The sequence below is a fragment of the Zeus faber genome (genome assembly GCF_960531495.2).
Source record: "Zeus faber genome assembly, chromosome: 13".
Classification (NCBI taxonomy): Eukaryota; Metazoa; Chordata; class Actinopteri; order Zeiformes; family Zeidae; genus Zeus; species Zeus faber.
The window spans coordinates 19511735-19539013 of NC_137198.1; the positions used below are offsets into that span (position 1 = coordinate 19511735).

Consider the following 27279-nt stretch of genomic DNA (forward strand, 5'->3'; position numbering starts at 1 on the left):
AAGTTTAGGCACTTTAGATGTTTCACACCAACATTTGTCTTTGACGGTTTTTTTATTTTCTTCTGTATTAGAGTGTCAATGTGTCTGCAGCTTGACAATGATGCCAAACACACAGATAGAGTCAATAAGAACCATCTTCAGCGAAGAGAAGAACAAGGACAAGGAGTCCTGCAACAGATGCTATGGCCTCCACAGAGCCCTGATGTCAACATCATCCAGTCAGTCTGCGATTCCATGAAGAGACACAAGCAGCTGACACCTGTGAACAGTGGCAAGTTCTCCAAGGTGCTTGGAACAATCGACCTACCAAGCACCTTAAAAAAACGTGTGTTATACCTTAGGGAATTGGTGCTGTTTTAGAGGGTGGTGCGTGCGTGGTGGTGCGCGTTATTAAGGGGTGGTCGCACCAAATATTGATTCGACGAAGGTTTTTTCTGTTTACTGCACTTTGTCTGTAAAACTGTTCATGGAATTATTTTTGAAAGCATCCTCGTGCCTACAATTTTTGCACAGTACTATATATATACAGTATATATAGATATCCAGCATCGTGGTGGCTTCTCCTCCCCAGGTAAACGACGCATACGTACTCGGCCATCCACGTAAAGTAAAAGAAAAAGTGATTCATCAGACCAGGCCGCCTCCTTCCATTGCTCCATGCTCCAGTTCTGACACTCACGTGCCCATTGTAGCTGCTTTCGGCGGTGAAAAGGGGTCAGCATGGACACTCTGACCGGTCTGTGGCTACACAGCCCCATACGCAGCAAGCTGTGATGCACTGTGTGTTATGAAACCTTTCTATCATAGCAGCATTAACCTTTTCAGCAATTTGTTGGTTTTGCTGGTTCACCAAGTTTTGGTAGGTACTAACCACTGCATCCCGGGAACACCCCGCAAGACCTGTCGTTTTGGAGATGCTCCGACCCAGTCATCTAGTCATCACAAATTGGGCCTTGTTTAAGTCGCTCAGATCCATTTTTCCTGCTTCCAACAAATCAGCTTCAAGAACTGACTGTTCACTTGCTGCCTAATACATCCCACCTCTTGACAGGTGCCATTGGAACGAGATGAGCAATGTTATTCACTTCACCTGTCGGTGGTTTTAATGTTGTGGCTGATCAGTGTATATACCCAGCAGGGATGCTGATATACTGGCGCTGGAGTATTGAATAGACACTTACTCTGTGTCTTCCTGACAACACCATCTATCAGAGTAAAATACTGGCGTTTCTCGGAGCCCCAACTTCTTGTTGTTGTACTTTCTCAAGCAAATGCGGTGGAGCTGAGGCGGCCGCCACCTCGAGATGAATTGCTTTATTCACAAGTGCATACCCACCCACGTGCGCACACAAATACACATTGCACATACACACATACACACAAACATAACACAAACCGTGTGATTTAAGGGTAATGACGCATCTCCTCTATCACTGACCAGACCAGTAGTTACTTCATTTGCCTGGGACAAGCGCAGGGCTGCACCCTCGGGTTCTCTATATCCATACAGTTCAAGTACCTTGACCATAGCGATTAAAATGCATTCCAAGACGCCCTTGTGTGTATTTAGTCTATTTTTTAAAGATACTTGCAGACGCTTTGACGGTTGGGTGCGTAAGCACTAATTTAACTTTTCAATGTACACGATTGTTCGCCGCATAGTCTGGCTTTGTAACTTTCAAGCACACAAGGTGACACAGAGATAGCATGTGTCTGTCAGAATTTGAAGACCCCTTATGCCGTGTTCAGGCCACGTGATACTGGCCTGATTTTCAACTCGCCGACAGGTCTTTGGAGATCGCAGAGCGAAACCCTAGATCGGAGGAAAATCATAGCGCACTCCTGTGAACGACGGGCGTGTGGTGTGAAAAGCTCACCACGTGATCCGACTGCTCGCCGAGCGCTCGCCAATGGCTCACAGACGCCGGCGAGGTATCAAGCAGGTTTAATATCTGGTCGAGTCGGGCTAGAGTCGGGCTACAGCCAACGAGAGCAGAGATGGGGTGACGGGGGTCGAGAAGGAGAAACGGGAGTGCATGGAGCAGCAGCCAGAAACACACAACATACCTATTTTACTTTTCTTCTCTAGGATTTTAATATATTTCTTATTTAAATTCTGCTTTTATTCATTTTTTAACAGTGATTAAGAATATAATAAAAAAATAAATAATCCTGTCCCGCGCTTGGTCTTGCGTCATTTCCGGTGTCAATTCTCGCGTGCGTTTTTCGTGACAATACGCAGTTTGGAGACCCGGCAGACTCGTCGGGGAATCCTCCTGGTGAAAGATCTCGTAATGTGTGACCTCCTGTCGCCAATCAGTCATGTAGTGTGCAAACCACGAGACTGAAAGATTCCCGATCACAAGACAAGAAAGTGGTGTAGTGTGAACAGGACATAGATCTGACAGCTTTAGAGGTCGTGTAGTGTGCCCATGGCATTACTTACTTGGGACACACTAAGGCTTAAGACATGCAGAATCTGCACTTCTTTATTTGACTATCGAAAGGCTCATGCTCTTGAGTCATTTACATAGGTTAGGCAGTGCATTGCACTGCTGCCTCACAGCAAGAAGGTCCTTGGTTCAATTCCCGCCTGGGGCGCTGTTGGCACCGTGCTCCGGCGGGTTATCTCCCAAATAGGAGCCTTTCTGTGTGGAGTTTGCATGTTCTCCCCTACCTACCCAGTACCTTCTGGACAATTGGTACTGGGTAGGTAGGGGAGTACTGACCCATGGGGAGTACTGACCCATGCCATGTGGCTAGCGAAAAGTGAAAGAAATAGAGCCAAAATGTGGTTCAACATAGGCTTAAATGACTCTGACACTCGAAATTAAGATACATAAAGTGTTGATTTGCAATTTTTTATTTTTTTTGCCAAGCACCTTATATGATGAAGTGCACATAATCTGGCTCGTGCATGCCCCATCAAACATCAATTTCACGCTGCCAGGTGCCTCACAGTTATCAGTTAGGATTGGGAGTTCCCCGCTTCCAAAGGCCAAAACTCATTACAAGTTTTTGGAGTCTCTCTATGCAGCCCCACACCCGCCCTAAAGGTGACTGTGCCCTTGACGTTCTCAAGACACCAGCGCACGTCTTGCACTCCAGATGGGGATGCGGTTTGCTTTCCAGCGATGTTCCTGAAGGAAGCCCGGGCACACAGAGCTTTTAATGAAGAATATGCTTCTTTCGTTCCTGTCTGATAGATAAGGTGTGTGACAGAAAAGGTCTAACGGTCCCAGGAGAAATCAGTAATAAGATGATTAGCTTCATAAGATGAACACCATAGCGTTAGTCACAGCATAGCCAATGCTCATTTACGAGAGAAGCAGCTAGCGAGGCTGAGTTAGTGGAATGGATAGTGTTGGAAGCCTGCATGCATGGCACCTTATTGAAATCAAGGTTAGGGGGGGGGGGGAGGCTGGCTGGCGACAAGTTAGCGCAGAGAGAGGAGAGAAAATGTAAAAGAAAAAAAATAATCGTAATTTGCGACGACTGCGGCTGAGTACCTGAGTATATCTCTCTGCTCTTCAATTTCATCAGCCACCTCTTGACACCTGCAACGACGTGAAGAAGCGCGTCAACGACAAGCGGCAATTAAAAAAATAAATTTCAAAAAAGCCACTACCCTCAGCACCCCGTCTCAGGATGTGGTGAGTGGAAGCAGGTTTCGGCCGTGCTGACGTCTGTACCAAGGTAGGTTGTTTCGACTGTAAAGTTAGAGGTAAAGCTAAAGGCCATCAGGGTGAAGGTCAACGTGTGAGTCAATGTGTCAGCGTGTGATAAGAGGGTCGTACCATCAATAGGACTTCCGAAACCTTGTCAAAACAAAAGTCCTACGCACACCACACAGTAAGGCAGCTGAGCCCATTCGATGTGTGTTAGGACACACAAGACAGTGGACAGGGAAGAAGGGCTCAGCCCCGGGAGCCCTTCTCTCTTCCCCTTCTCTCTGCCACAGACTGGGGGGGCTTCACCCTCTCGGTCCGGGCTCCACGTGACGGCCTCCGCTCGGGTCGAGAACACAGACGCCGGCGCCGTACTTACCTGTGTTCCGCTCTGGTAGGATGCAGCAATGCTTCTGCAGTATGCTTGGCAACACCTTGAAGAAGAGAGAGAGAGAGAGAGAGAAAGAAAGAAAGAGGAGAGCACACAAAGGAGAAGGGCATAAACAATGGGAGACACACAATTACAGACACGCAATTATCCTTTAATCTCTAACAGCATTTGCATTGTGCAGCGTAGCTCCAGTGTGTGTGTTAGATTTGGGGCCTGGGACCATTAAGCGATGGCCTTGGCTCGGATGGGTGTGTGGGAGGTGGACCTTTGATCAAACCATCATTAGGGCTGTTCCCCTGTTCCTTTGTTTGGACTTGGACTTGTGTACCTTACAATCCATCTGGCAGAAAGAAGCCATGCTAAGTGGATCTTACTCAGAGGTGGAAAGATCCACTTTTAGTAAGTTAAGTTAATAAGACCTGCCATGTTTGGCTCCACCCATGCACTGATCTAATTGATTCCACTCATCAGTTGGACCTCTGGGTTGATGCCAATTAGTCCACATGGTTCACTCAAGATTCCAGAGTGGACTTATTCTCTGATCCCCAATTTTCCCCACTGTGATCTCATTGTGCTAGCTGGTGTAGTTGCTGCGAGCCAACAATTTAAAAGGCGTCCTCAGCGAACTTTGCTTTTGCCTTCGCCAAGAGGTTTAAGAAGCCAACATAACAGTCGATTACTGCACTACCTGAATCCCTGAGGAGAACAGGAGGATCATTAGCTAATGTAAGTACATTGCATTGAATCGATAGGAAATTACCATCCAAAGAGAGTGGGAATATTAAGATGTAGTGTAATATCATTGCAGCTTATGTTAACATCGCCTCTCTAATTGTATTCTCTGACTCTCTCTGACTGACAAAATATTTATTCTGAAAATATTAGCGGCTGCGTGGCAGAAGTCAGGGAGGGAGGTTTTCCAGGTTGCTCAAACTCCGAAAACGTTTGATGACGGGGGGGGGGGGGGGGGTTCGGCTGTCACGCTGAGGAAGACTGTCACATACAGGCTGCATCTCTACGTCAAAAAGAGGCGAGGGAAGTGAAACAAAGCGGTAGGTGGCGGTGGAGACGGAGCTGTGGAAAGTGGCTCGGCGGGGGCTCCTCCGCACGATTTGTCTTTTGGTCTCGCTGACGTGCTCATCGTCATCGAAGCTCCTTGCGTCACATAGACAGATCTCGTCCCTGTTTCTCTCCCATTATCCAATAGATAGCCTGAACATTCCTCTTCCTTCTGGTCTCGGTGGAATTCTTTTTAAAAGCCCCACCTTATTTTACCACTCTTAGAGACCGAATAGCGGCGATCGGATAAGTGTCCATTTTAATTGGACAGAGAGAGAGAGATAGAGAAATAGAGAAAGGTATGAGGTACTTCTTGAAAGATTTAGCGGAGGGGAGAAAAAGAGTAAAAAGTGAAGTGCTACGGTTGCCCCTCTGAAAGACATTTAACAACCTACCTCCATAATACATCAGTCATAAAAGAGAAGGGCCTCTGGCACATAACGTGTCATGAAGTCTCATAAAGCACCAGTTGTTATTCCACCGTCACAGGGAGAGAAGTCATCATACGCTGCATCACTCGATTTGTGTCTGCTGAGGAACTAATCTACAGTGACGTAAATTATGTTAAATTCAGTGTGACGCGTGATAACTCCTGATAATTGATGGTCTAGTTTTAAATGATCAATGCCCTATAACCTCCATACCTCTGAGGTACAACGAAAAGGACGCCTGGTCATTTTTTTGTCTTGTCACTCGTGCCCTAACAAGAACCTCAACTTGTGCTTAGCGACTCCCTCCCGGTCCATCCGTCAATTAGCCGGAGAACAAACCCCCCCCGGAGAGAGAGCAAACAACCCTAAGTGAATGCGGCGCCGGAGTGGCCAAGATGTAGAGGAAGATGTGAGAGTACGCCTGGTGATGACTCAAAGACAAGCTCTAATGGACAGAGCTATTATTAATGCTGCTGGCTAGCCGGCCGGCCGGCTAACAGACGCTCCTACTGGGAAGGCGTATAGGGCTGGGTATCAGTACTCAACACTTTTAAGGAATCGACAGAAATAACACAATACCGGGCAGCATCGACACTTCTCCAGTCAACACCTGCATTCAATCCTTATCTCGAAAAAAATGACTATTTGTATGGTTTTGCTCGCAGCCAATCACCACAAGCGTTCTTCGATTTAATGCGCCGTGTAATTGGCTCAGGACCGCAGCAGCAGCTACAACAGTGTGTGGAGGATAGGTTCACAATTTCTATCTTCTAAAGTCTATCTTAAAACAACAGTCAGGTGTCCATATGAAACCCGAAAGACGTTTTTCTTGCTGTAATCATTCCTCCTGTACTGGATATTTGTTTAAAATGACACCACCCAAATACAGTTTTGTATAGTTATTTAATAAATATTTCAAAATGTATTTGTGTAAAAATCAAAACCTCTCCAATTACCATCTGTCGCCAGCTCAGAACGCGGACGTGACATTGTTATAGAACACTTTGCTGATGTCCTCTCCCCCTTGCCAGGCCGCACCTCACTCATACACCAACACATGGAGACGATGCTTAAACGATGGGGGACAGCTACATTTTTCAGAGAGAGGGGAGAACATGCAAACTGCACACAGAAAGGCCCTTAATTGAGAGATAACCCACCGGAGAACACTGCCAACAGCACCCCAGGAGGGAATTGAACTCCAGACCTTCATACTTCCCTTGTCTGAAGATTGTGGCAATTTCTTACACTTCTATTTGGGTTGTTCGGGGACTCAGCAACTTTTCAGGCCTCATGGACCAGGTCCTGTGTCCACACTTGGTGAATGCAGCCGCCTTCTTGGACGAAGTCATCATCCACAGTGACAGCTGGGGGCGGAGGTGGGCGAGGCTCACCGCCAACCTGAAGAAGTGTGCAGTTGGGCGGAGGAGGATACGGTATCTGGGATACCACTTGGGTGGGGGACTGGTCCAACCCCAAGATTCCAGATTCAAGATGTTTTTTTTATCACATACTGTACCTATATATAGGGGCATACATATATGCAGTGAAATGTAATTGCAATGCACCCGGAGATTATGCACAAAAGACACAATAGCTAAGTAATTAAAAAATCAACTAACTAAGCTAACTGAATTAATAGGTACAAGGACACCATAGCTTGGTAAAAAAAGTAATGAACCACTAACTTAACTAACTGATTCCTAAAACATAATTCAGAATATAAATATAATAAAATAAACATAAAAAGGTCATATACTGAACGGGGACTCAAAATAGGAATAAGTGGAAAGACTATAATGTTATACAGATACGTACAGAAAAGTGGCATGTGAATAAAGTGAGGTAGTGTGTGTTGAGATATACAGTACAGTATACCACAGTATAACACAGCAATACAGTAATAGTACAGTATCCAGTAAAGTATGGAAGTGGGGGCTTATGTATGTGTCTAAGTGAAGGCCCCTGGTGAGTTCAGCATTGACAGTCCTTATGGCTTGCGGGGAGAAATCCGTCTCAGTCTCTCTGTTCTCACTGCGTGATTGCCGAGGCGCTTGCCCGACTGCAGCAGCTGGAACAGTCAGTTCTTGGGGTGGTGAGGACCCTTCATGATCCTGCAGGCTCTGCTTCTACACCTCCTGGTGTATAAGTCCTGCAGGGAGGGGAGGGTAGTTCCAGTGGTACGTTGGGTTGAACTCACCGCCCTCTGCAGGGCCCGCTTGTCCTGAGCAGTACAGTTCCCAAACCAGGCAGTGATGTTGCCTGTCAGGATGCTCTCCACTGCTATGGAGTAGAAGGACTTGAGAATCCTCACCGAGACCCTGAATTTCTTCAGCCTGAGGTGGTAAAGACGCTGTCTCGCCTTTCGTAGACTCCCAGGTATTTGAAGCTGCTCACCCTGTCGACAGACGTCCCATTAATCACCAACGTCGCGTGCCTCCTCGGTTGCAATCCTCTCCTAAAGTCCACAATCAGCTCCTTAGTTTTGCTGACATTCAGGAGGAGGGTGTTGTCCAGGCGCCAGAGTGACAGGTCAGCCACCTACTCACGGTAGGCCTTCTTGTTGTTGTCAGTGATCAGGCCCACCACGATGGTGTCATCAGCAAGCTTGATGATGGTGTTGGAGCTGGCCACACATCATGTGTTTACAGGGAGTACAGTAGGGGGCTGAGGAAGCAGCCCTGGGGGATCCTGTGCTCAGGGTGAGGGAGCTGGACATGTGCCTCCCCACCCTAACCACCTGGGGCCTGGCAGTGAGGAAGTCCAGGATCCAGGCACACAGTGGAGTGTTCAATTCTAGCTCCCTCAGCTTGACAGCCAGTCTGGTGGGGACGATGGTATTGAAAGCTGAACTGTAGTTGTGGAACAGCAATCTCACATAGCCCCACTTCCGGCCATCCAGATGCATCAGTGTGGTGTGCAATACGTGGGAGACCGCCTCGTCCTTGGATCTGTTCGGCCGGTACGCGAACTGCAGCGAGTCAGTGGTGCGGGGGAGGGAGGTGCAGGTGTAGTCCTCAGAGAGCAAAGCACTTCATGACCACCAAGGTGAGGGCCACCGGACCGTAATCATTCAAGCAGGGTGGAGAGGCGATTTCAGCACAGGGATGATGGTGGACCACCGACTCGTCCAGGAAGGTGTTGAATATCTGAGTGAGCACCATGGCTAGCTGGTTGGCACAGGTCTTCAGTACTCGCCCAGATGATATTTGGGCCCGCAGCTTTCCTGGTGTTTACACGTATCAGAGTCCTCATGATGTCATGCTCAAAAACTGAGAGTGCACGCTCATCCCCAGCGGTGTAACTGCAATTAGCTGGCAAGCTAGCGATGATGTTGCCAGCCTCAAACTGTGCATAAATGGAGTTCAGCTTGTTGGCTATTGAGGCGTCCACACTCGTGGCTGGGGAGGGGCTGCTCTTGTGGTTAGCATTAGTCCGCAGCACCTGCCACAAGCATCTGGTGTCCCGTTGCTCCATCTGTCGCTCCACTGTGTTCCTGTACGTCTGTTTAGCGTCCTTCACCGCCCTGCGCAGTTTGTATGGCGCCACTTTGTACTTGTCAATGTTGCCGGATACAAGACCGTCGTTATAAGCCGCCGTGTGAGCATACAGAGCACAGAACACAGATAGATAAAAGCCTTAGTCAGGCGGTGGGGGTATGTGGCAGATGAGGGGGCGTGGTTAAACCAGGTGACAGTGCTGGTTCCGTCCGTGTAGCTGTACCAGCCTGATCAGTCTCAATGCCACTGATTGGCCCGACCCAGCTGGGAGACCCGGTGGACCAGATTGCGACCCACGGACCCTGGGGCTGATTCATTCTAGACCGCATTATGTGTCCGTTTTGGCCAGCGAGCTTTTTTTTCTACCTTTAATAAAACTCCCGCCGTGTCGGCCCCTCGCTGCCCGAAAGTCTCCGTCTCCCTCCCTGAACCCCTATCTGTTGGAGGAGTCCCCCACAATGACATAATCTGCTCCATCATTCTACCATCCCTTCATCCTGCATTGATGGTGGGACTCATGAAATGTAAATGTGATGGCAGCACCTATCAATCTGAAATGTGCTACAGTTAACATTGGTTATATTTAGAGCAGCGTGTCAATGTGCTATTGCCAGGAATACTGATACTTGATACTTATACACCAATACTGATACACTCGATACTTGCAGATAGATAAAATACATAATAGACACTCTGTTTTATGATTACATTATTATGTTATTATTTAGGTCATGACAACTACTCTCACAAGAGTCAGAAATATAAATAATATACCATTATTATTTGGTTTATACTTTTTGTTATTTTAATGAACGAGGGTAAACCCGGAAGTTGTAGTTTCAAATGGAATTCTGGGGCTTGTAATGTAATCCGCTCAACACAGACAATCTCATGGATTTCCACTTTAAGTCTGGGAAAAACAACTGGGACAAAACTGGGATCTGATTCCAACCAATTTATTTTTATTTTTAAAGAAAGCTGCCAAAAAGGACATACTGGTTTACTTTGCAACAGAGGGCCAACTTAAATATAGGTTGGGACTGAACCACCAAACTCAGTTCCAGCAGCCACCTATTCTTATGTTATAAGCGAGAAAACCGGGAGCAATCTTGAGGCAATAGACAGGGGGGTGAAAGTGAGAGATAGACAGAGAGAGAGACAGGCAACAATTGCAGAGAAAAAGCCAAATGCACATTGCTCATTAGTTTAAATGAAAAATCAAACGTCCCACCGCGGGCAAGTCACACACCATTTCAGTTGGCGAAAAGGAACACTGACAGCACCTCCCTTAAAATGACCCCTTCTAGTACCGATTACTTTTTCCCTGAAAGTCCATTTGTCAGGGAGATTGCTTTGTCTCCTATCGGAGGGAGGTTTGTCTCGTGAGATGAGGGGAGTGGAGATCAGAAATAGCCTGGGCATAAACAAACTTGTGCACAAAACTGATGCCCATAAATGAGCAGTGGCCGCGGCCCCACATCAAAGCGCAAAAACAGATGAGCATTCGTTGACCCGTTTCTCGTCGTAGAAACTTTTAATTTATCCGCCAGCAGTATCCCATGAACCACCCCGAGGATTTCACATGCCACGTCCGTCTAGTTCGGCTCAGCTCAGTGTGCGGGCGCCAAACCTTCCGAAACAAGACAGGCCTCAATGCACTGGGCTTCCTTTAATGGTTGGACGCCTGATCTGTGGTTGCGGGGGTAGGGGGGGGCAGTCAATGGGAACATCTCTTGTCCCAGTAGAGGCTCTGGATGCTCCCAAAGCAAATCCATGCATACACAAACGGACACACATACATGTTGGTTATACGCTCCAATATGGCTACATACTGTACAAATCAAGGAAGAAAAGCAACTGCATGCACAATACACACAACACCACCTGCACACACACATACTCTGGTTCTCGGTATTTGCAATTATCAAAGCCAGCTACTTAGGTCCAAAGCGCAGCTCTTCTCAAGGTAATTGAGAGCTGAGAGCACCGACAGGAAATAGAGCCGCTTTTCAGGGCGAGCTCCTCTTGGTGGGTTTTCTGCCTCGAGTGCTCGCCGGACAGCCTGTCGAATGCAGTGCTTTGCCGACTGAAAGGATGATAAACTGGAACATTTACCGTAACACTTGCCCTGCCCTCGCGGTGGCTCGGGAATACAGTGCAATGTCCATAAGGAGCCTGCAATGTGTCTGTGTAGTCACTCTACTCTAGGCACTAGGACATGTGTTTTAACATCGTCGACTTTGGCTGTACAAAGCTATGGTTTTTGAAATTGAGTTCCTTTGAAAAATGGTACAATCAATGAAATGGCAGCTGAAGCAACAAACAACCAAAAGGAGCTATAAAAACCATCAGCTTTCACTCTAAATGAAACAACATTAGAACAGGAAACTGTCAAAACAGTTTTGAAAAACAGCTTAAACTATTACACTTTATAAGGGCATTTGAATACATATAAAAAAGGTCAGATAAGTCTATACAACTATTTAATATTTCTAGTATAACTACATGTAAAAATAGGTAATGTTTGGAACATTTAACTGGTTTTTACTGTGCAAATTGTAGTCGCTGAAGCCAAGACACTTACACAATACAAATACAAACTTCTCCTCATCTGACTTTGTGAGTCGTGTAACTGTAGTTTTATTTCAAGAAACACATTTGACTTGTAAAATGTCAAATTTAGGGCTGCTCCCTGAACGTCGACGAGTTGAATCATCAGTCGGAAACCAGTCAGTCGACTATGATTCTTTGAGTTGAGCGGTCGTTTATTTCTTTTTCAATTTTTTAAAATCAGAATACGGCTCTCTGTGCGCCCCGATCTCTGTGCCCCGTGCCTCCGAATTAAACAATTAAAACAGTGTGGGGGCGGGGCACGGAGGGGCGGGGCACGACTCGTAGACTCAATGAGATTATTTTCTGTACATAACGCATGGAGAGGGGGTGATCGGGGAAAGAGTCACGCGGAGATTGTCTCCATTACGCACGGTTTCGTTCCATAAGGAGACGTGAAATAAAATAACCTACTTCCAAAAAATCAAAACGCTCAACCCCATCGTTGGTACGCGTCGTTGCTCCCGTCGGAGTGGGAGACAGGTGGGCAAAATGCGCCCGGGACGCTCCCTCTCTGCGCATCGGAATAGTCGAATATTCGCATTGAACAGCCGAATCTGATTCAACTGACAAAATTGTGAGTCGGGTACAGCCCTGGTCAAATTCTTGACTGTGTTCCAGAATCATACTTCCTCAATAGAAATCTAATTGAGTCAAACTTCGAAGCGATTTTCCCCCATACCAGCACAAATTAAAGTTCTACACTTTTGCCATTCCACAGGTTTACAGTGGTTTTATGGGAGCAATCATTCAACCTTCATAGAGCATTCATCTACAACTTAGTAAGAGGACATAAAACAGTGGGAGACAAAACAAAGGATGTCGCTGCTGTTTTCCTCCTATGCGTGAAAGGCTTGGGCCACATTTAGGCTTACCCACACTTGTTCACTCAAATAGGCCTTTCCGGATGTGGAGCTGTCAGGTGGCGATGTTAAAGTAATGTCCCAGATCACTTATTTATGACATGCGGCTCCGGGGACACCGCGGTAAGTGCAAGGATGGAAGGGGGGAATGTTTCGCACCGCATGGCCTCTCGGTGCCCGTGTACTGTAGGAAGGCTGAGTGTTCCCCAACCTGCTGGGGAGCTGAGAGCGGTCAACACCTCACGCCGGCACCCAAAATGATGAAGTGCCGCAAACACGAGAGCCACAGAGTGCGAGCGTTCCCGTCTGGAAAAGTGGGAAATTACATGTACAGGAAATGGGCTACAGTGATACCTTCAGTCCACCCAATGCGTGGGAGGAAAAAGGTCGTAGGCTTCCAGTTATGGATCAGTTTGCGTCAGCACATTGGTTCAAAAGCCAACAACATAAATAAATCAATACAATGTTCAACTTGTGATCTCCACTGTTAACTGCCCACTAATTTAATTAGTAGGAGAAATATTTGGGTAATACAAAGTTTGTAAAGGGTGCCATTACAGAGAAAACTGCAAAATCAGGCTAAAATGACACTTCACCATCATGTGATGCAGGTGATGAAGACCTGACAGAAATGTTGTAACAGTAAAGCACATCAAAATGGTAGAATACTGTATTGTATGAATCATATCATTTTGTATTTTAACCAAATATCTCATTGTTGTTTTCCAAAAATCATTGAAAATCCTGAGGCTTCCACCCCCACAGCATGAGACTTTGTGAGCAGTGTGGCACAAATACAGGGAGACAGACCGGCATTGACAATTTGTTGTTAACAATCTGTTGTTCTCCAGTGCTATCCAAGCACAGCAAGGACAAAATACCATAATCCTATATACAATACAGCAAAGAACTATGAAGTAAATAACTCAAAAAGCCATCTGCTTGTTTTTTTCTAAAGACCTCTCAAGATTTTCTCAGGCAGAGAGGAGCCTTTTTGGGTCCATTGCACGTTGGCCATCAGCACCACTCCCGATCCGGTGAGCTAAATTTCCCACGGTAGGGATGAGGGCGCTTTTCTCACGCCGGACAATTAATCTCTCAATTGAGCCTCAATCAGCCAACTCGCCATCAGAGCCAGCTGACGGCTGGGAAGGAGCTTTGTGGAAGAAAAGCCCACTGCCACAATTAGTCCAGTACACCCAAGGCAAACGCCTTGTGTGCCTGTGGCCACTGGTCTTGAAAGGACAACCATATGGCTTGGACAGTTCTTGAACAATGGCGACTGCATGGGGAAAACGAAGCTGCCGTCATAGGATCATAGACTGCTCCCATTAAAGCTTCAACAGCTTGAGCACATTTGGACGATCAAACAACAAAGTAAATTGTTAGAGCTTAATCAAAAAACTGACACCTGTTCTAGTAAAACACAACTACGTCTGCAGACTTGACAGCCCTTCATTTAACCGGTCTATTTCACGAAAGCCTGTTCATCCAAGCTCATTTGCTCACTTTTAAAGATCTTCAATAGACTTGGCGGGAGCGGAACCAGACACATCGCCAGCTGTGATGGGACGAGAACACGCGCCGCACAAGTACACCTCAAGCCGATGGGATCCGCGCAGGCCTGTTCCAGATCCTCTCAGGATCTAATTGTGCCATTAGGTGAGGCGCAAACATCGGAGCTAAAGTGGGGAAAATATCTCCCCTCGCTCCGCAACCTTTTACTTTCGCCACATCAACTGTCGCGACGGCAGCTGACAGCAACGTCCTTAGAAGGGCTTTCTGCTCCTGGCGGCAGCTCCTTTCAGGGAGAAAATGTGATCGGCTGATTGGCTGCTAATGCCCTCATGAGTGCAGTGTTCAGACCAAACTGCCTGGATTAATGACGGCATGATTAAGTGAATGAAATGTTAGACAGAGAAAGAGGTAACAGCTTGCTAATGGAGCCTGTAATGAGGCGGATGTAACCTAAAGCTACAGTACGTTGTCCCTAAAACAAACAGTGGGGGAAGGCTGTGACACTTACTGTAACCGCTGAGAGCATCCCTTCCACATTACAGCCACATTAGGCAGCAGTGGCGGGATGCACAGGTGTGCACAGATGCAGAAACAGGAAGATACACACACACACGCACGCACACCCACGCCGACATAGGCACATGCACATACACATACACATACACACACACACACACACACACACACACACACACACACACACACACACACACACACACACACACACACACACACAGAACAAGCCCACGAGTCTACATGTACACATACTCAAAGGCACACACCTGCGGCTGGTCATGCATCATTACGGTGATAATACACCAGTCCTTGCATGCATCCACTCTCGCAATCACCTCTGCAGGCTCCGGTGATGCCGAGCTACTTGCAGGGGTGGCCTTCAATAGGGAACAACAACACAGGACAGAGATAGAAACTGAGTAAGGTGGGTGAGAATTAATGACTCGCAAACGATTTTCTTGTGGCGAACACATCTTTAAAGAGAATCGGGAGTCAGGAGTCACATCGGCAAAAGAGCCATTGTAACAAGTGAATCAAACGATCGAAGAGTCGCAAAATGGAACAAATCTTTTCGCTGAGTGACACGTCAAGAACCCAGTCTGAAAAAAGAGAGAAACATGTCGTCATGTCTGAGAGTGGGAGAAATGCGGGACTGGAGAGGGAAAGGAGAGAAACATCTCTAACGTCGGGGGGAAGGACAAGAAGAAAGAGAGTCATTACGTCCATAAATGCGGTATTCCACGCTGGCTCCTCATCCTCAAACAGATGATGAATAGACCTGTCATGGTCATGCCACAGGATCCTGACCAACTTCCGGCTTCTGTGAGAGAATGTGTAAATGTCTAAATGTGTGTGTGTGTGTGTGTGTGTGTGTGTGTGTGTGTGTGTGTGTGTGTGTGTGTGTGTGTGTGTGTGTGTGTGTGCGTGAGCACGTGGGCGAGTGTGTGTGCGCGTGAGCGTGTGTGTGCGCGTGCGCGTACGCATCTCCACCCGTGAGGCTGCACGTGTGCAGGCATGCATACACGAGCGTTTGACAGCGGCGTCTGTTAAACATCCCCAAAGAAGCCACCTTCCATTCCACAAAGCCGCTCAAGGGGAAATAAACTGTCAGCTTCCTTTATACATTTTGATTTTTTTTTTTTTTTTTCACACATTCCGTTCCCTCCCATCGGTACCCAAGCGATGGTTTTTAATTAGGCAATCCTCTTTTCGAGTGGGGAAATTGCCTGGCAGGATGAGAAGGAACGGAAAGGACTTAAATAAATTCTCCATCTCGTAAGGATGGTTAAGCTTTCATTGAAAGGCCGTTTGATTAGCAGTCCGCTTTGGGGCTGCGGGGAGGGAGTACGGGAGGGGTGCATGGTTTGAAACTACAAAAGGCCGTGTTACCTGTAGGGTTACATGAGGCCGTGAAGGGGGGGTAGGCGTGCCACACCAATATACACCTGTCTCCTGTCCACACACACACTCACCCTCTGTCTATTTCTGTGGCTTCTTTGGCTTCAAGCCGCGCCACATACGCACGAGCCGTCTCACAATGTGTGCATGGACAACGTGCTGTATGCACTTACACACACGGAGACACAAATACACGCAATGAGTCATACACAGACAGACAGGCATACGCCACCCTGCACTTAAATTACCCTCACCTTCGATTTTTCAACGCGCTAAACTGCCTTCTGATTACTTGGTGCCACCACCCCCGCCGCTGCCGCACAGCGCCTCCTCCAGCGTCTGCATAATGAATGAACACGGGACCCTTCGCCAGGTCCCGGCGAACCTGCGACCGCGCTACGACAAATGAGATTTCCACGTCTGGACTGCGGCAGAGGGTGGACGAGAGCGCGCCGCGCGGGAACCAGAGTCTCACCCACGCAGCGGCTCGTCCTTGAAGAACGAGCTCCTCGCTATTACGGACCAAAATGAATGACTTTATTTTGCGTCACTGAACAGGCTTTGGCGGTCCGGCGGAATAAAGGCGAAACCTACAGCTTTGGGGGGAGCGAGCAGCAATAACTCAGCGGAGCTTTTCAGGCATCGCAATGAATGCTTCCCTATTTTTAGCGCCTCCATGATTATGATGTGAGAGCAGGCAGCCAGCAGTTTGTCACTCTGAGTGCAGTGTATGTCCTGTGTTTTTTTTTTGGTTTTTTTCGGCGGCAATGCTGAAGCAGGCATTTTCTTTGACACAACTCCCATTGTTCTTGCGGTGCTCGGTTAAGAGAGTCAACTCCGGGGGGAACGTCAACACTCGCGAATGTATTGTGCGAATCGCAAATCGCTAAATAATACACGGGCTGATAAATATTTCTAATCCCGCATTATCCCATCCCCAAAAACCAGACTGCCCGATTACCATTCCGTGTTAATCATCCCCTCACAGGAATACTGGAAACACTGTGTGATTAATCACAAATCCAAACTAGGCTTGTGGGAATTGTCCAAGTCTCCAATTCGTCCAATTCTGCCATAACAACGACACGTTATGTAACGTGTTTACACGGGTGCCTGTGCTACATGCGGCTCACTTATTTCTTTTCAAACCTCGTTCACCTGGTGCCTTCGTTTTCTTTTTTCTTTTTTTTACCTGTGCCGTCAGCATGCTGGGCATACAACACAGTGTATTTGTGCCATTGCATCTAGGACAGAGTTAGTCTGCAAGAGGAGTTCAAGTTCTCAACCTGCAATGCAACTCTTGATTAAATCTTAAATCATCAAGAATTGCTGCAATAACTCTGTCCTGTGGACGACCTGTAGGATGACAAAAGCACAGCTTTTGGTTATAGAGAACCACCCCCCCTCTTTGGAGAACTATTCATCAAATTTGGGTCTATAAACAACTGATCACTACTCCAAGAGGGGGAGAATCACCATGGGTGAGACAAATAAACATAGAAACAAACAACATTGTGGTGGACCAAGGGGGCGTGGCCAAGCCGCCGCTGCAGACAGGCGGTGCAGTCTCCCATCCCAGGGCCACTCAGCTGCTGGGGATACAGCCTAATCAGCAGAGGGACTTGACTGATTCGCCTGATCCCCAAAACAGGAAGGTATAACTGTGTGCGTGTGTCCCCAGGATGGGAGACTGCGGCGGCTTGGCCACGCCCCCTTGGTCCACCGCAAACATTTACACAAAAACATAAACAGTGGACGACAACATGCATTGAAAATCAGTTAATTAAGTTCAGGAAAACTGGAACTACAACTGGTCACATGGCGTTCTTCCTGGCATAGTTATGGCAGTAAATGAGGGAGGAAAAGAGAGGAATGCAACCAGGAGGGTGCTGGGGTGCACTCCAAGCAGGTATGTGTGTGTGTGCGTGTGTGTGTGATGGGACCGCCTGTATGTGCTTGTGTGTGTGCGTGTGTGTGATGTCCACCAGTGAGTGTACATGACTTATCCCCATTGGTACTGGTGTAGAAGGTCGGTATTATGTCATGGCGCCTCCAAGCAGTGGTAAGGGCCCCGAAGCCCCCCAGGCTCTGTAGCCCTGTAGACACCCTACGGCTGAAGGAAAGCCCTGAGTAACCTGTCCTGCGGCCACAGAAGACCCCCGGGCCCCCAGAGAAGCCACAGGGCCGTGGAGCAACCCCCACGCCCAGCCCGGAGGAGCATTACCCAGTCCCGGGGAGCACGAGGGGACCCCGCACCCCAGGGGCACACACATACAACCAACCCCCGGGTGCAGGCACAAGACCCAGCCGCGAGCACAGATCCTGGCCCCACGCCGACAGATCGACTCCCGGGACTCCCATGCCCACCCACGCCCCGCGTAAGGGCGAGGCCCGCCCCACCGCAGCCGACCAGACGCCCCACCCGGCGCAAGTGGTGCTTTCGTTACCATTGAGCGGTGCAAAGTAACCTCTGACGTGTTTTGCAACCGCAGAGGCTTGTAGAGGCTACTACATATACAGTACACCACGTCATGACAGGGACACCAACATGACATTCAATCACATCCAACATGACAAAGTGAGAAGTTCACTTTTCTCCTAGGAGATGGATCATTTGTGCCTGGAAAGTTCTTTATTTTCCATTCACTCTATTCGTTCAAAGACGAAGTGCCAACCAAGTGACTGAGGACAGCCAAGACAAAGGAGGGGTAGTTGGAAACTCAATTCTGCTGCATGCAAAAGTGTGCTATCTGCAGGGTTACTGTATATTCTTGGCGTTTTCTTTCTGGACACTATTATTATTATTTTTATTATTATTAATAATAATAAATATAGCTGCAGCCAGCGATGCATGGGGTCCAGCTTAGTTGGTGTGAAGTGTGTGACGAAACAATGTACAAGCCCTATTAGCAATACAGAAGAACCTCTGTCTGTAATGTATTCCATTACAGACAAATTAATTGTCTGTAGTGGAATAAAGCCTCATGTTATAATGGCAACAAATCTGGCTTTGACTATGAAACATAACGTTTATTGTAGACAACAATTAATTAGGAATTTGGCTAAATATCTAAAGACTGATAACCACTCCCCGTAATCATTAGTCACTGTCCTCGCATGATCACAAAAAGAAACGTTAAGTGTGTTACAACTACACAACGTAAACTGTAACTCCCCCCATTAACTGCAAATAATAGGTTAACTTACGTGAACTCTTGTACATTTCACAGCTTCAACGGTGATTGCTCGCTGGCTGCTTTGGAAAAGGTGTCGACCCGACATGGTGACGACTTTCTGTGGATTCATATTTTTCCCGTGTCCAAGTTTTCCGATGGCTTACGATTTCATGAAACCGGAAAAGGGTTTATGTCTTCGCGTAATTATTTACAATTTTCAGGGTACTTTTTTTTTCCAGATTTGTTTCCGAAAAATATGATCACTCATCAGGGACTCGCACACTTCGTATCTTACGACTTCCTTGAATCCCGCATATGAGGATCAATTTCGATGATCATGTAGCTGACCGTGTCCGAATGCTCCAGTGGTTGTACTGTTCGAGGCACTTTTAGCCAAAAAAGTGCCAAGGAGAATCATTTTCATAAAAATCCGAACAATGACAATAGGGAATGGACCCATAATAATAATAATAATAATAATAATAATAATAACCTTTATTTGTATAGCATCTTATATACACATCGTGCAAGTCAAAGTGTTTTTGCAAAATGGTTTAATAAAAATAAGTAGATAATACACTAAATTTCAGTTTTGGGTCATCTTTTACAGTTTGAAAGATTGCGATCATTCCTCAATTAATTATCTTACTCCTGTTGGAATCTGATGACCAAGTGCAATATAAAGACAAAGTAGAATAATAAAAGCATTCAAATAATAAAATCAAGTAAAAAAAATTCAACAATTTGAGCACTTTTAGAGAATTGATATATCATAATCTGAATTCGTATTATTAATAGGGTGTTATTGATTACACAATCCACCAATGCTTTATCTTAACTGAAACGCGACCTATACTGCTTTTACTTTACAAAAAAAAAAAAAAAACACCCATTATTTTTTTTATTTCGTCACACCCAGTTGGTCAAATAATATAAGAGAGTCCGAATAAAAACATGCACTTCTTCGGATGCATAGTTGTTAAGTCTTCCAACGTGAAAAGGAGGGGTGCGTGGGTTGTTGTTTTTTGTTGTTGGTTTTTTTTTTTGTTTTTTTTTTTGGTTACCTTCTTCAGAGCGGACATTCTAGGCAGATCCTCCTCCAGATTCCAAAAATCCGTTTCACATGCCGGGGTCCCGGGCCAAGTTTGGAGGAGAATGCGCAGATCCCAACTCGCCGGCCGGTGCCGGTGCCGGTGCTGATGCTGAGCTGCGCCCACTTGGTATTCTGACCGCGCAGCCCATGCGCCGCCGTCAGGGCGCTCTCCGGCCGGCTCGGTCTGCGCACGCGCGGCGGCGATTTACGCGCTGTGGCCGCACGGGGCGCGCTCCCCGGTCGTCGGCGGCGAAAGGGCTCGACTCGGTGGGGGGGGGGGATTCGGTCCGTGGGGAGCCGGGGGGGGGGACCGGGCGTCGGAAGAACCGGGTTCAGCTCTGAGTTGCGAATGGAGTTGTTTCCCCTCGGGGGGGGGGGAAACGACAAAAAAAATCCATTCAGTTCTGTCCAAATGTGCTCAGATGAAAGGTGGAGCCCGCAAATGATTCGGTCTAACGTTCTCAAAATGATCTACTCTGACGAGGCATTACATTACACTACATTACATTGCATTTAGAAGACGCTTTTATCCAAAGCGACTTACAATTGTTCAATCACCGACGGACGCAGCCATCAGGAGCAATGAGGGGTTAAGTGTCTTGCTCAAGGACACTACAGCATGCTAGCAGGAGGAGCCTGGGATCGAACCAGCAACCTCTAGATCACTAGACCACCTGCTCGATTATTTGTTTTGGGTGGAGTGCAACATGTAAATCAGTCGCGTTTAAATAGGATTTTTAACGAATGCTTTGGCCCTTTTATTTTATTTTACCTTGGCCCTCAATTTAGTGTTATTAATATTAATAGCAATTAAAAAAAAGATCAGTTTGTGCGTCGAAGATTCGCCCTCGCCGACTCGTTTGCCGGAATGACTCCAAGACTCGTTCACTGCGAAATAATCGTTTTCGAGTCGCGCGTCGCTGTCGCGTAGAGCGACCAGCGCGGAGTCTCCGGGAGCCTCGGCCGCTTATCGAGCCTCTGAATGGGCTTGAACGGGTTTCGAGTCGGGGCTGGCGTTTCTTCACCGCTTCGCGCTCGCAAGCCGCTCTGCATTAAAAGCGGCGACATGTTTGTGCCTTTTGGCTGCGAGCGTTTGCTGGACGCCGACGTGCTAGCTAAATGACTTAGCTTCGTTAGCACGATATCCCCGCGTCGGCGTTCACCCCCATCGGACGCGTCCCCACGCTTCCCAGCTGAGTATGTCGATATGGCACGGCGGAAAGAAGGTGAGGGGCGGCTGCATTCCCAGAGCGGCGCCCGTCACGTGGAAAGCGAATGCCCCCGCACTCAGCAGGCTAGTTAGTTAGCAGGCTAGTTAGTTAGCATCTAGTTAGTTAGCCTGCTACCATGAAGTATCGCGATATCTTGTCCTTCTGCGCTGCGTGCACTGTAAACAAACCCACGTGCGAGTAATCGCAGTCAGCGGGTGCCAGGGGAGCTCGAGACCATTGAATGTACTTTAAAATATTTCGATTTGGAATTATATTTTATTCATTATATAGTATGTACACTATATTCCTGATTGTTGTTATTATGCCTGATAATATATTAATAATGATCTGTGGTGTGGTGTTAATGGCCAGAAAAGCAAGTGTCTCAGTAATGAATGGTGAACGCACGTGAAGTGAATAAATTACCATTTTATATATTATGCATGTATATATAATATAGATGTGAATATATTGAGCCACTCACTTTAATATTCAGTGGTATGATATGAGAGAACCTTGTGCACACTTTTGGATGTAGTGATACGTTATTGTTTGTTGCGACCAAACAGGGAACTTTCCTACTATGCCTTCAATGTGTGTGTGTGTGTGTCTCTTTCAGTATTTCAAGCCAAAGTTCTCCAGAAGCTCTTCCCAAAATGTCCAAAAGAGGAGAGGGAGCCCACCCCTCCGAGCATTATAGACGAACTGGCCAAGAAATCTGCTTTGAAAAGAAAGGAATGGCATGGCACTGTCAAAGGTAAGCCCTCGCCTCTCCCTTTTTAAACTCTTAACACATGTTTGTACAATAATATACTTGCAATATCACTGTACAAACTGTAACAACCTGGTAAATACATAGAATTATTTATAATTATAATTTATACCCATATGAATAACCTATCCTGTGCATAGGATCCCATTGTATATTATGTATATTGTATATATTTAACTATTCTTGTTTGGGCCATTTCTGTATATTTGGCTGTTATTACTTTTTTTTTGCTTTTACTTTACTATTTTGTGTTATTATAAAATGAATTATTTTATTATTACTTATTATGTTTAAAACATTTTCTCAGACTGTTTGGCTTTTTTATGCTAATCATCTGTAGATACGTGCCAGTAATCCCCATGACAAATTCCTAGTACGTGAGAATGCACCTGGTGGAATAAAGTCATTTTGATGCTACAATATGAATGCGTTGTTTTCCTCTCTTGAAAAGGACGGTTCATAACCCTCCTTTAATTTGCCGTCTCAGGTGATGGAGAGACGATAGCCAAAGCAGCTCATCCGGCCAAACGAGTGTACACCGTTCTCCCTCCTCCCGCACACTACAAGGCAGAGGCGGAGGGATGCGAGTCGGAAAGCATAAATGCTGCCGAGAAACCAGCTGGTGAGAGGGTTATAATATTACATTTATGGCGTTCCACCACGCACCATAAAAGCAGCGTTGGAATTTACTGCATCGGGATTTTCCACATCTCCTACTCCCTGAGTATTAACAATCTCTCTCTCTCTCTCTCTCTCGCTGATGGTCCTTTCTTCTCCACCCAAGGGAAACATATGGTCATTTACATCGCTGACCATTTCCCTCTTGGTGTTAAACAGTTGAATTACTAGATGTAACCTGCCACTAGTCCATTGACACTTTCCCTCTTCCTAATATAATTTTAAAATACAGTTCCATAGTTTGACAGAAATAATAAATGTACAAGGTTCTTACCAGGTCCTTGAGGGGCTTGAATAGTGTCCTCAGAAATATAAGTGCATAAATACCATGAAAATTGCCAATTCTTTTGCTGGAGTGCGTGAAAATCCTTGAAGAAAACGTGATCATTAAACTGTGATCTTCCCCTGATTTTGTTAGTCGAATTGTAACATAAGATTTTCCATTATCACTTTTACAACACGGAGTATGCCAGGGAAAATAAAATAGAATCCAGCACGATGGAAATAGATATTTACTTACTTATGACAATGAGATCACATTGAAAATTGGTTATATATTTTTTTTGCTTTGAAAATGAAAACAACTGTGCTATAAAGGTACTTCAAAGTCCTGAATGAACACTAAACTGTATATAATAACAGTGGCTCCCACTATTATGGAACATCAAAATCAATTTGTTTCAGCGGCAGTTTTCAGATTCTCTCTGAGGCTTTATAAATAACATTACATTTCTCACATTAAAATTAATATTTTTGTCCTAATGATTAGAAGGAAAACAAATAATTTTAACAAAACACCCCCGCAGAATCATCCCTGTGAATCATCCCCCCCCACACCAAAACATGATATTTACTCTATTTTTTGCTCCTTCAAAAGCCCTTGATTATCAGGCAAACTATGTGACATAGTGTTCGTGGCTAATGAGGTATGTTCAAGCTTAAAAGATGTCTCACCACCACCCCCCCTTAATTAACAAGAATGTTGGCATGCATTACCATGGTTCATATTTAATTGACTACCAAATGGAATGAATTATAATCACTATAAATATTACATCTCATGGGAAATGAATGTCTCCCTGCACTTACAGAAGATAGCGTAGAGCTTCACAGCCCCGTGTGAGGCTGTCTATAGCAAACCAAATGACTACAAATTGAAACAACGCTGTCAGTAAATTGTCACTTATATGCATGTACATCTCTTCTTTTTCTTTATCCTGTTGCAATTGTTATGAACCAGCTGAACCCGAAAAGAGCTGTGGATCCATCAGAGTAGCTGTACAGGAGCTGTGGTTGTTGTTTTTAGGGCTACTGGTTCAGCTCACTTCCTGTTCAACCAGCCCTTCACTTTTTGGTGCAGTCGTGTCACTAGCAATCAGGTTGAAGCGAGTCCCTTTGACCCCGTCGGGGGATTCATATTTCTTGGAGAGAGAGGAGGTGTGGTGATGTGAAAAGGGAGCATCCAAGCTGACGAGAGTCGCCTCTGCAAACTGTGTATTAACTGCAGGCTTTACATTTAGAAACTAGACACTGTAGTGAAGTTCAAACTTATTTTCGTATCGCTAAAACATAAGTCAATGAAACTTGAAATAAACGCTCGATCAGGGAATTCTGCTGTAGAATTTTGACCTTGCAGCAGTATGTTAAATATTAGTTACACACAAGTTGACTCTTGACATTTTAAGGCTTGAAGGTGTAATTTATTAGATACAACTTTGTTGGTTTGAATAGATTTCAAGATTAAATTTGGCTGTTACGTGTATAAAACATACCATATGCACTAAGCAGTTTTATGGATGAACCCTTTCAATTCTGAGCTTGTATACCATAAATAACCATAAACCAAGAATTGACAAACAAATATGGTCCTTACCATTCTCGTCTCCTGCTGCAGAGAGCACCGGCGAGAGCACCGGCGGGAGCAGCGATGAACCAGATGAAGACCGAGAGTGCAGAGGATCCCGGAGGAGAAGGAGAAGAAATAAAAAGAGGTCGGTCCAACGGGAATACACATCACAAGACAGAGAAGCCCGGGGCGGCGAACCCGGCGAGGATCAACACACGCCTGGGCAGAGACCGACCCCCACAGACAGTTCTGCTGCTGCTGGGGGGGAGCGCCTGAGCAGGAACAGGAAGAGGAAGCTGAAGAAGAGACGACACAAGGAAAAGCTGCTCTCCTTGGGCCTGGTCCCCCGTGCCGCTGCCCTGGAGTTCACCTACCAGAAAGATGGAGAACTGGAGAGGAAAGAGCAGGATGAGGGTGATGGGAGGAGAGCTGCTGAGGTGCCTCAAGAGTACAATGGAAATCTACACGGCGGAGGGTGAGTACTGGAGCATAAATATATTTTCAAGTAATAGACCATTTCTCACCTATTCCTATTAAATTAAACTGATTTGATTAGAGACTTCCTGTAACAAGGCCTTTTGATGCAGATGTATTAAAACTGTTATTGTGATCCTGTGACCGTAAGCCTGCCAAGGCCTTGGAGATGGCTTATCTTTAGTCTAATGGACATGTCGAGTCATCTGGTGTGTCATAAATAATCTCTGCACTGCCTGCCTCGCTGTCTGTCTTATTGACTGGCTGCGTGACTGACTGACTGACCGGGTGACTGGCTGGCCTCCGGGCCGACTCTCCCAGCCCATTGGTTCCAGAGATTAACTCTCCTCTCTAGTAATGGGGCTGTTTTGGGAGCACAAAAGGACTTCTTTCCGTTTCATTCACTGCACCCAACAGTTTGGCAATAAAATGCCACACTGGCCTAATTATGCGCTGTATATTGCCTGTTTATTGGGGAAGAAGCTGTCTTGGCCGTCATTGTTGAACAGAACTAGTTTAAACTGCACGCAATGTGGTGATGCGTGTAGAGGTACTCATACATTTTTATTTTTATTTTTCTGTACACAGGTCAAGAATGATCACTCTTGGGTGACGCTGTGTATTGGTTATTTTCAGTTATGGGTTTATTCACCGCTTTGTTTAAACAAATCATTGTAACACGAGACTCGCAGTGCACTCCATAAATTCAACAAGAAAAAGGGGAAATCAGTCCAGCTACGTTCTGCTATATTAGTATCTGGTTTGGGCGTCTACGATTTTTTTTTTATGACTTCATAAGCGCAGTGTCTAGTTGAATGCCTATATACTCAGAGAATCATTTGGTCATCTTTGTGTTTGTTATCTAAAAGGAACCATTGACTGTGCTCAGTGCCCAGGCAACCTGCATCCATAGCAGCCTCCTCTGCCGTCTCAGCTAATGGAGAAGCTGCTGAGGAGCCTGGCAGACCGCAGCGTTCCCTCTGTCCTGACGCAGCTCCATGACCTCAAGGGCTTTCTGCAGCGGGAGCCCGACAGACTTAGCGAGGCTCTGGACAAACCTTTAGCACCGTGTCCCTGTCTCCAGGTCAGTCCGTACCACGAAACAAAATGCAGGGTGGGATCCCCTTGATGGCACAGTGGTCTAGGTTCTGATGCTTTACCATGCCGCCGTCTGCAGACAGGCACATCCTTGTTGATACTAGTCTTTTCCTGCTGGGATCTACCTGAGGCATCACATTCACATTGTACATACATCTAGAGTTTTTATTTGGAGAAAGGATCGCTCTGATCGGAGATGTGGAACCATAACATTTATTTTTTCAGATGAAATCACTGCAGTCATTTCCCTGTTCAGATATTGGATCACAGACATTCTCCCTCTTCAGAGAGACATGAAGCCTGGACCGTCGAGCACACAACCACAAGAACCGTCAGTCAGACTGAGACATGGATGCTTCTAAGGAAGAATAAATTATGTACAGTATTCCTCTGCATACTTCAAAACTGTCCATCATCTTTAGATGTGTTCAGCAGAGCTGAACCAAATGATTGTTTAAATAAATAACATTTTTTTTCATGCCATCCATCACTTTGCGATATCCGTTTTAATACCCTCTTTACATTAAAAATCAATGTGTCACATCTTGGTGTTTTGTGTCCCTCTATGATTGAGTTTGAGTTTCTGTTAGTCTACCAAACAGTTTATTACAAAAATACTGATTGCTCCAAGAGAACACGGGGGAGAAAAAATAAAAGATGGAGGGAAAAAAAAAAAAAAAGGTTACCACATGCTCTCCTGAGAACTATTTACAGCGTTCAAGGCAGCTGGCAGGTTGAGGAACACATTGTCATGCTGTGTGTGTGTGTATGACTCTTTCATAGTATTATGGTAATGGTTTGCGCAGCTTAATCTCTTGAGTGCCACTTAGATTGGGGTTCTTGGGTGGAATTTCAAATTGGAATTCTCTTAAATATCTATGTATTTATAGCCAATATTATATTGGAATTAAAAGATCTTATTTGTGTGGACAAATTACACTTATTTGATTGGTTGTTTTAATGTACTTGAATTTTCA

General features: G+C 46.0%; 2 protein-coding genes across 6 annotated transcripts in view; one reads left to right on the top strand and one right to left on the bottom strand.

Annotated features, from left to right (window-relative positions):
• The window catches only part of dlgap2a (discs, large homolog-associated protein 2a), a gene marked incomplete at its 3' end in the record, with an annotated part of 155551 nt that extends 151996 nt beyond the window's left edge, over positions 1-3555 (bottom strand). The window contains exon 1 of the mRNA XM_080012824.1: positions 3510-3555. Coding sequence (XP_079868950.1) covers positions 3510-3540 — 31 coding nt within the window. The 5' untranslated portion in view covers positions 3541-3555. The remainder of the gene's footprint in view (positions 1-3509) is intronic.
• A 17592-nt stretch (positions 3556-21147) lies between these two features.
• Positions 21148-26836, top strand: erich1 (glutamate rich 1). Of its 5 annotated transcripts, none has more exons than XR_013844467.1 (6): positions 21148-21724; positions 22054-22191; positions 22694-22828; positions 24779-25205; positions 26094-26288; positions 26559-26836. XR_013844467.1 is itself a non-coding variant. In XM_080012661.1 (5 exons), the coding sequence occupies exons 1-5, from the start codon at positions 21676-21678 to the stop codon at positions 26081-26083; spliced, it is 759 nt and encodes a 252-aa protein (XP_079868787.1). In that variant the 5' UTR covers positions 21148-21675; the 3' UTR covers positions 26084-26836. The 5 variants fall into 5 exon arrangements, 3 of the variants coding, with proteins under 3 accessions (XP_079868787.1, XP_079868785.1, XP_079868786.1); XR_013844468.1 differs by having other exon boundaries at positions 26590-26836; XM_080012661.1 differs by having other exon boundaries at positions 26074-26836.
• The last annotated feature ends 443 nt before the right edge of the window (positions 26837-27279 follow it).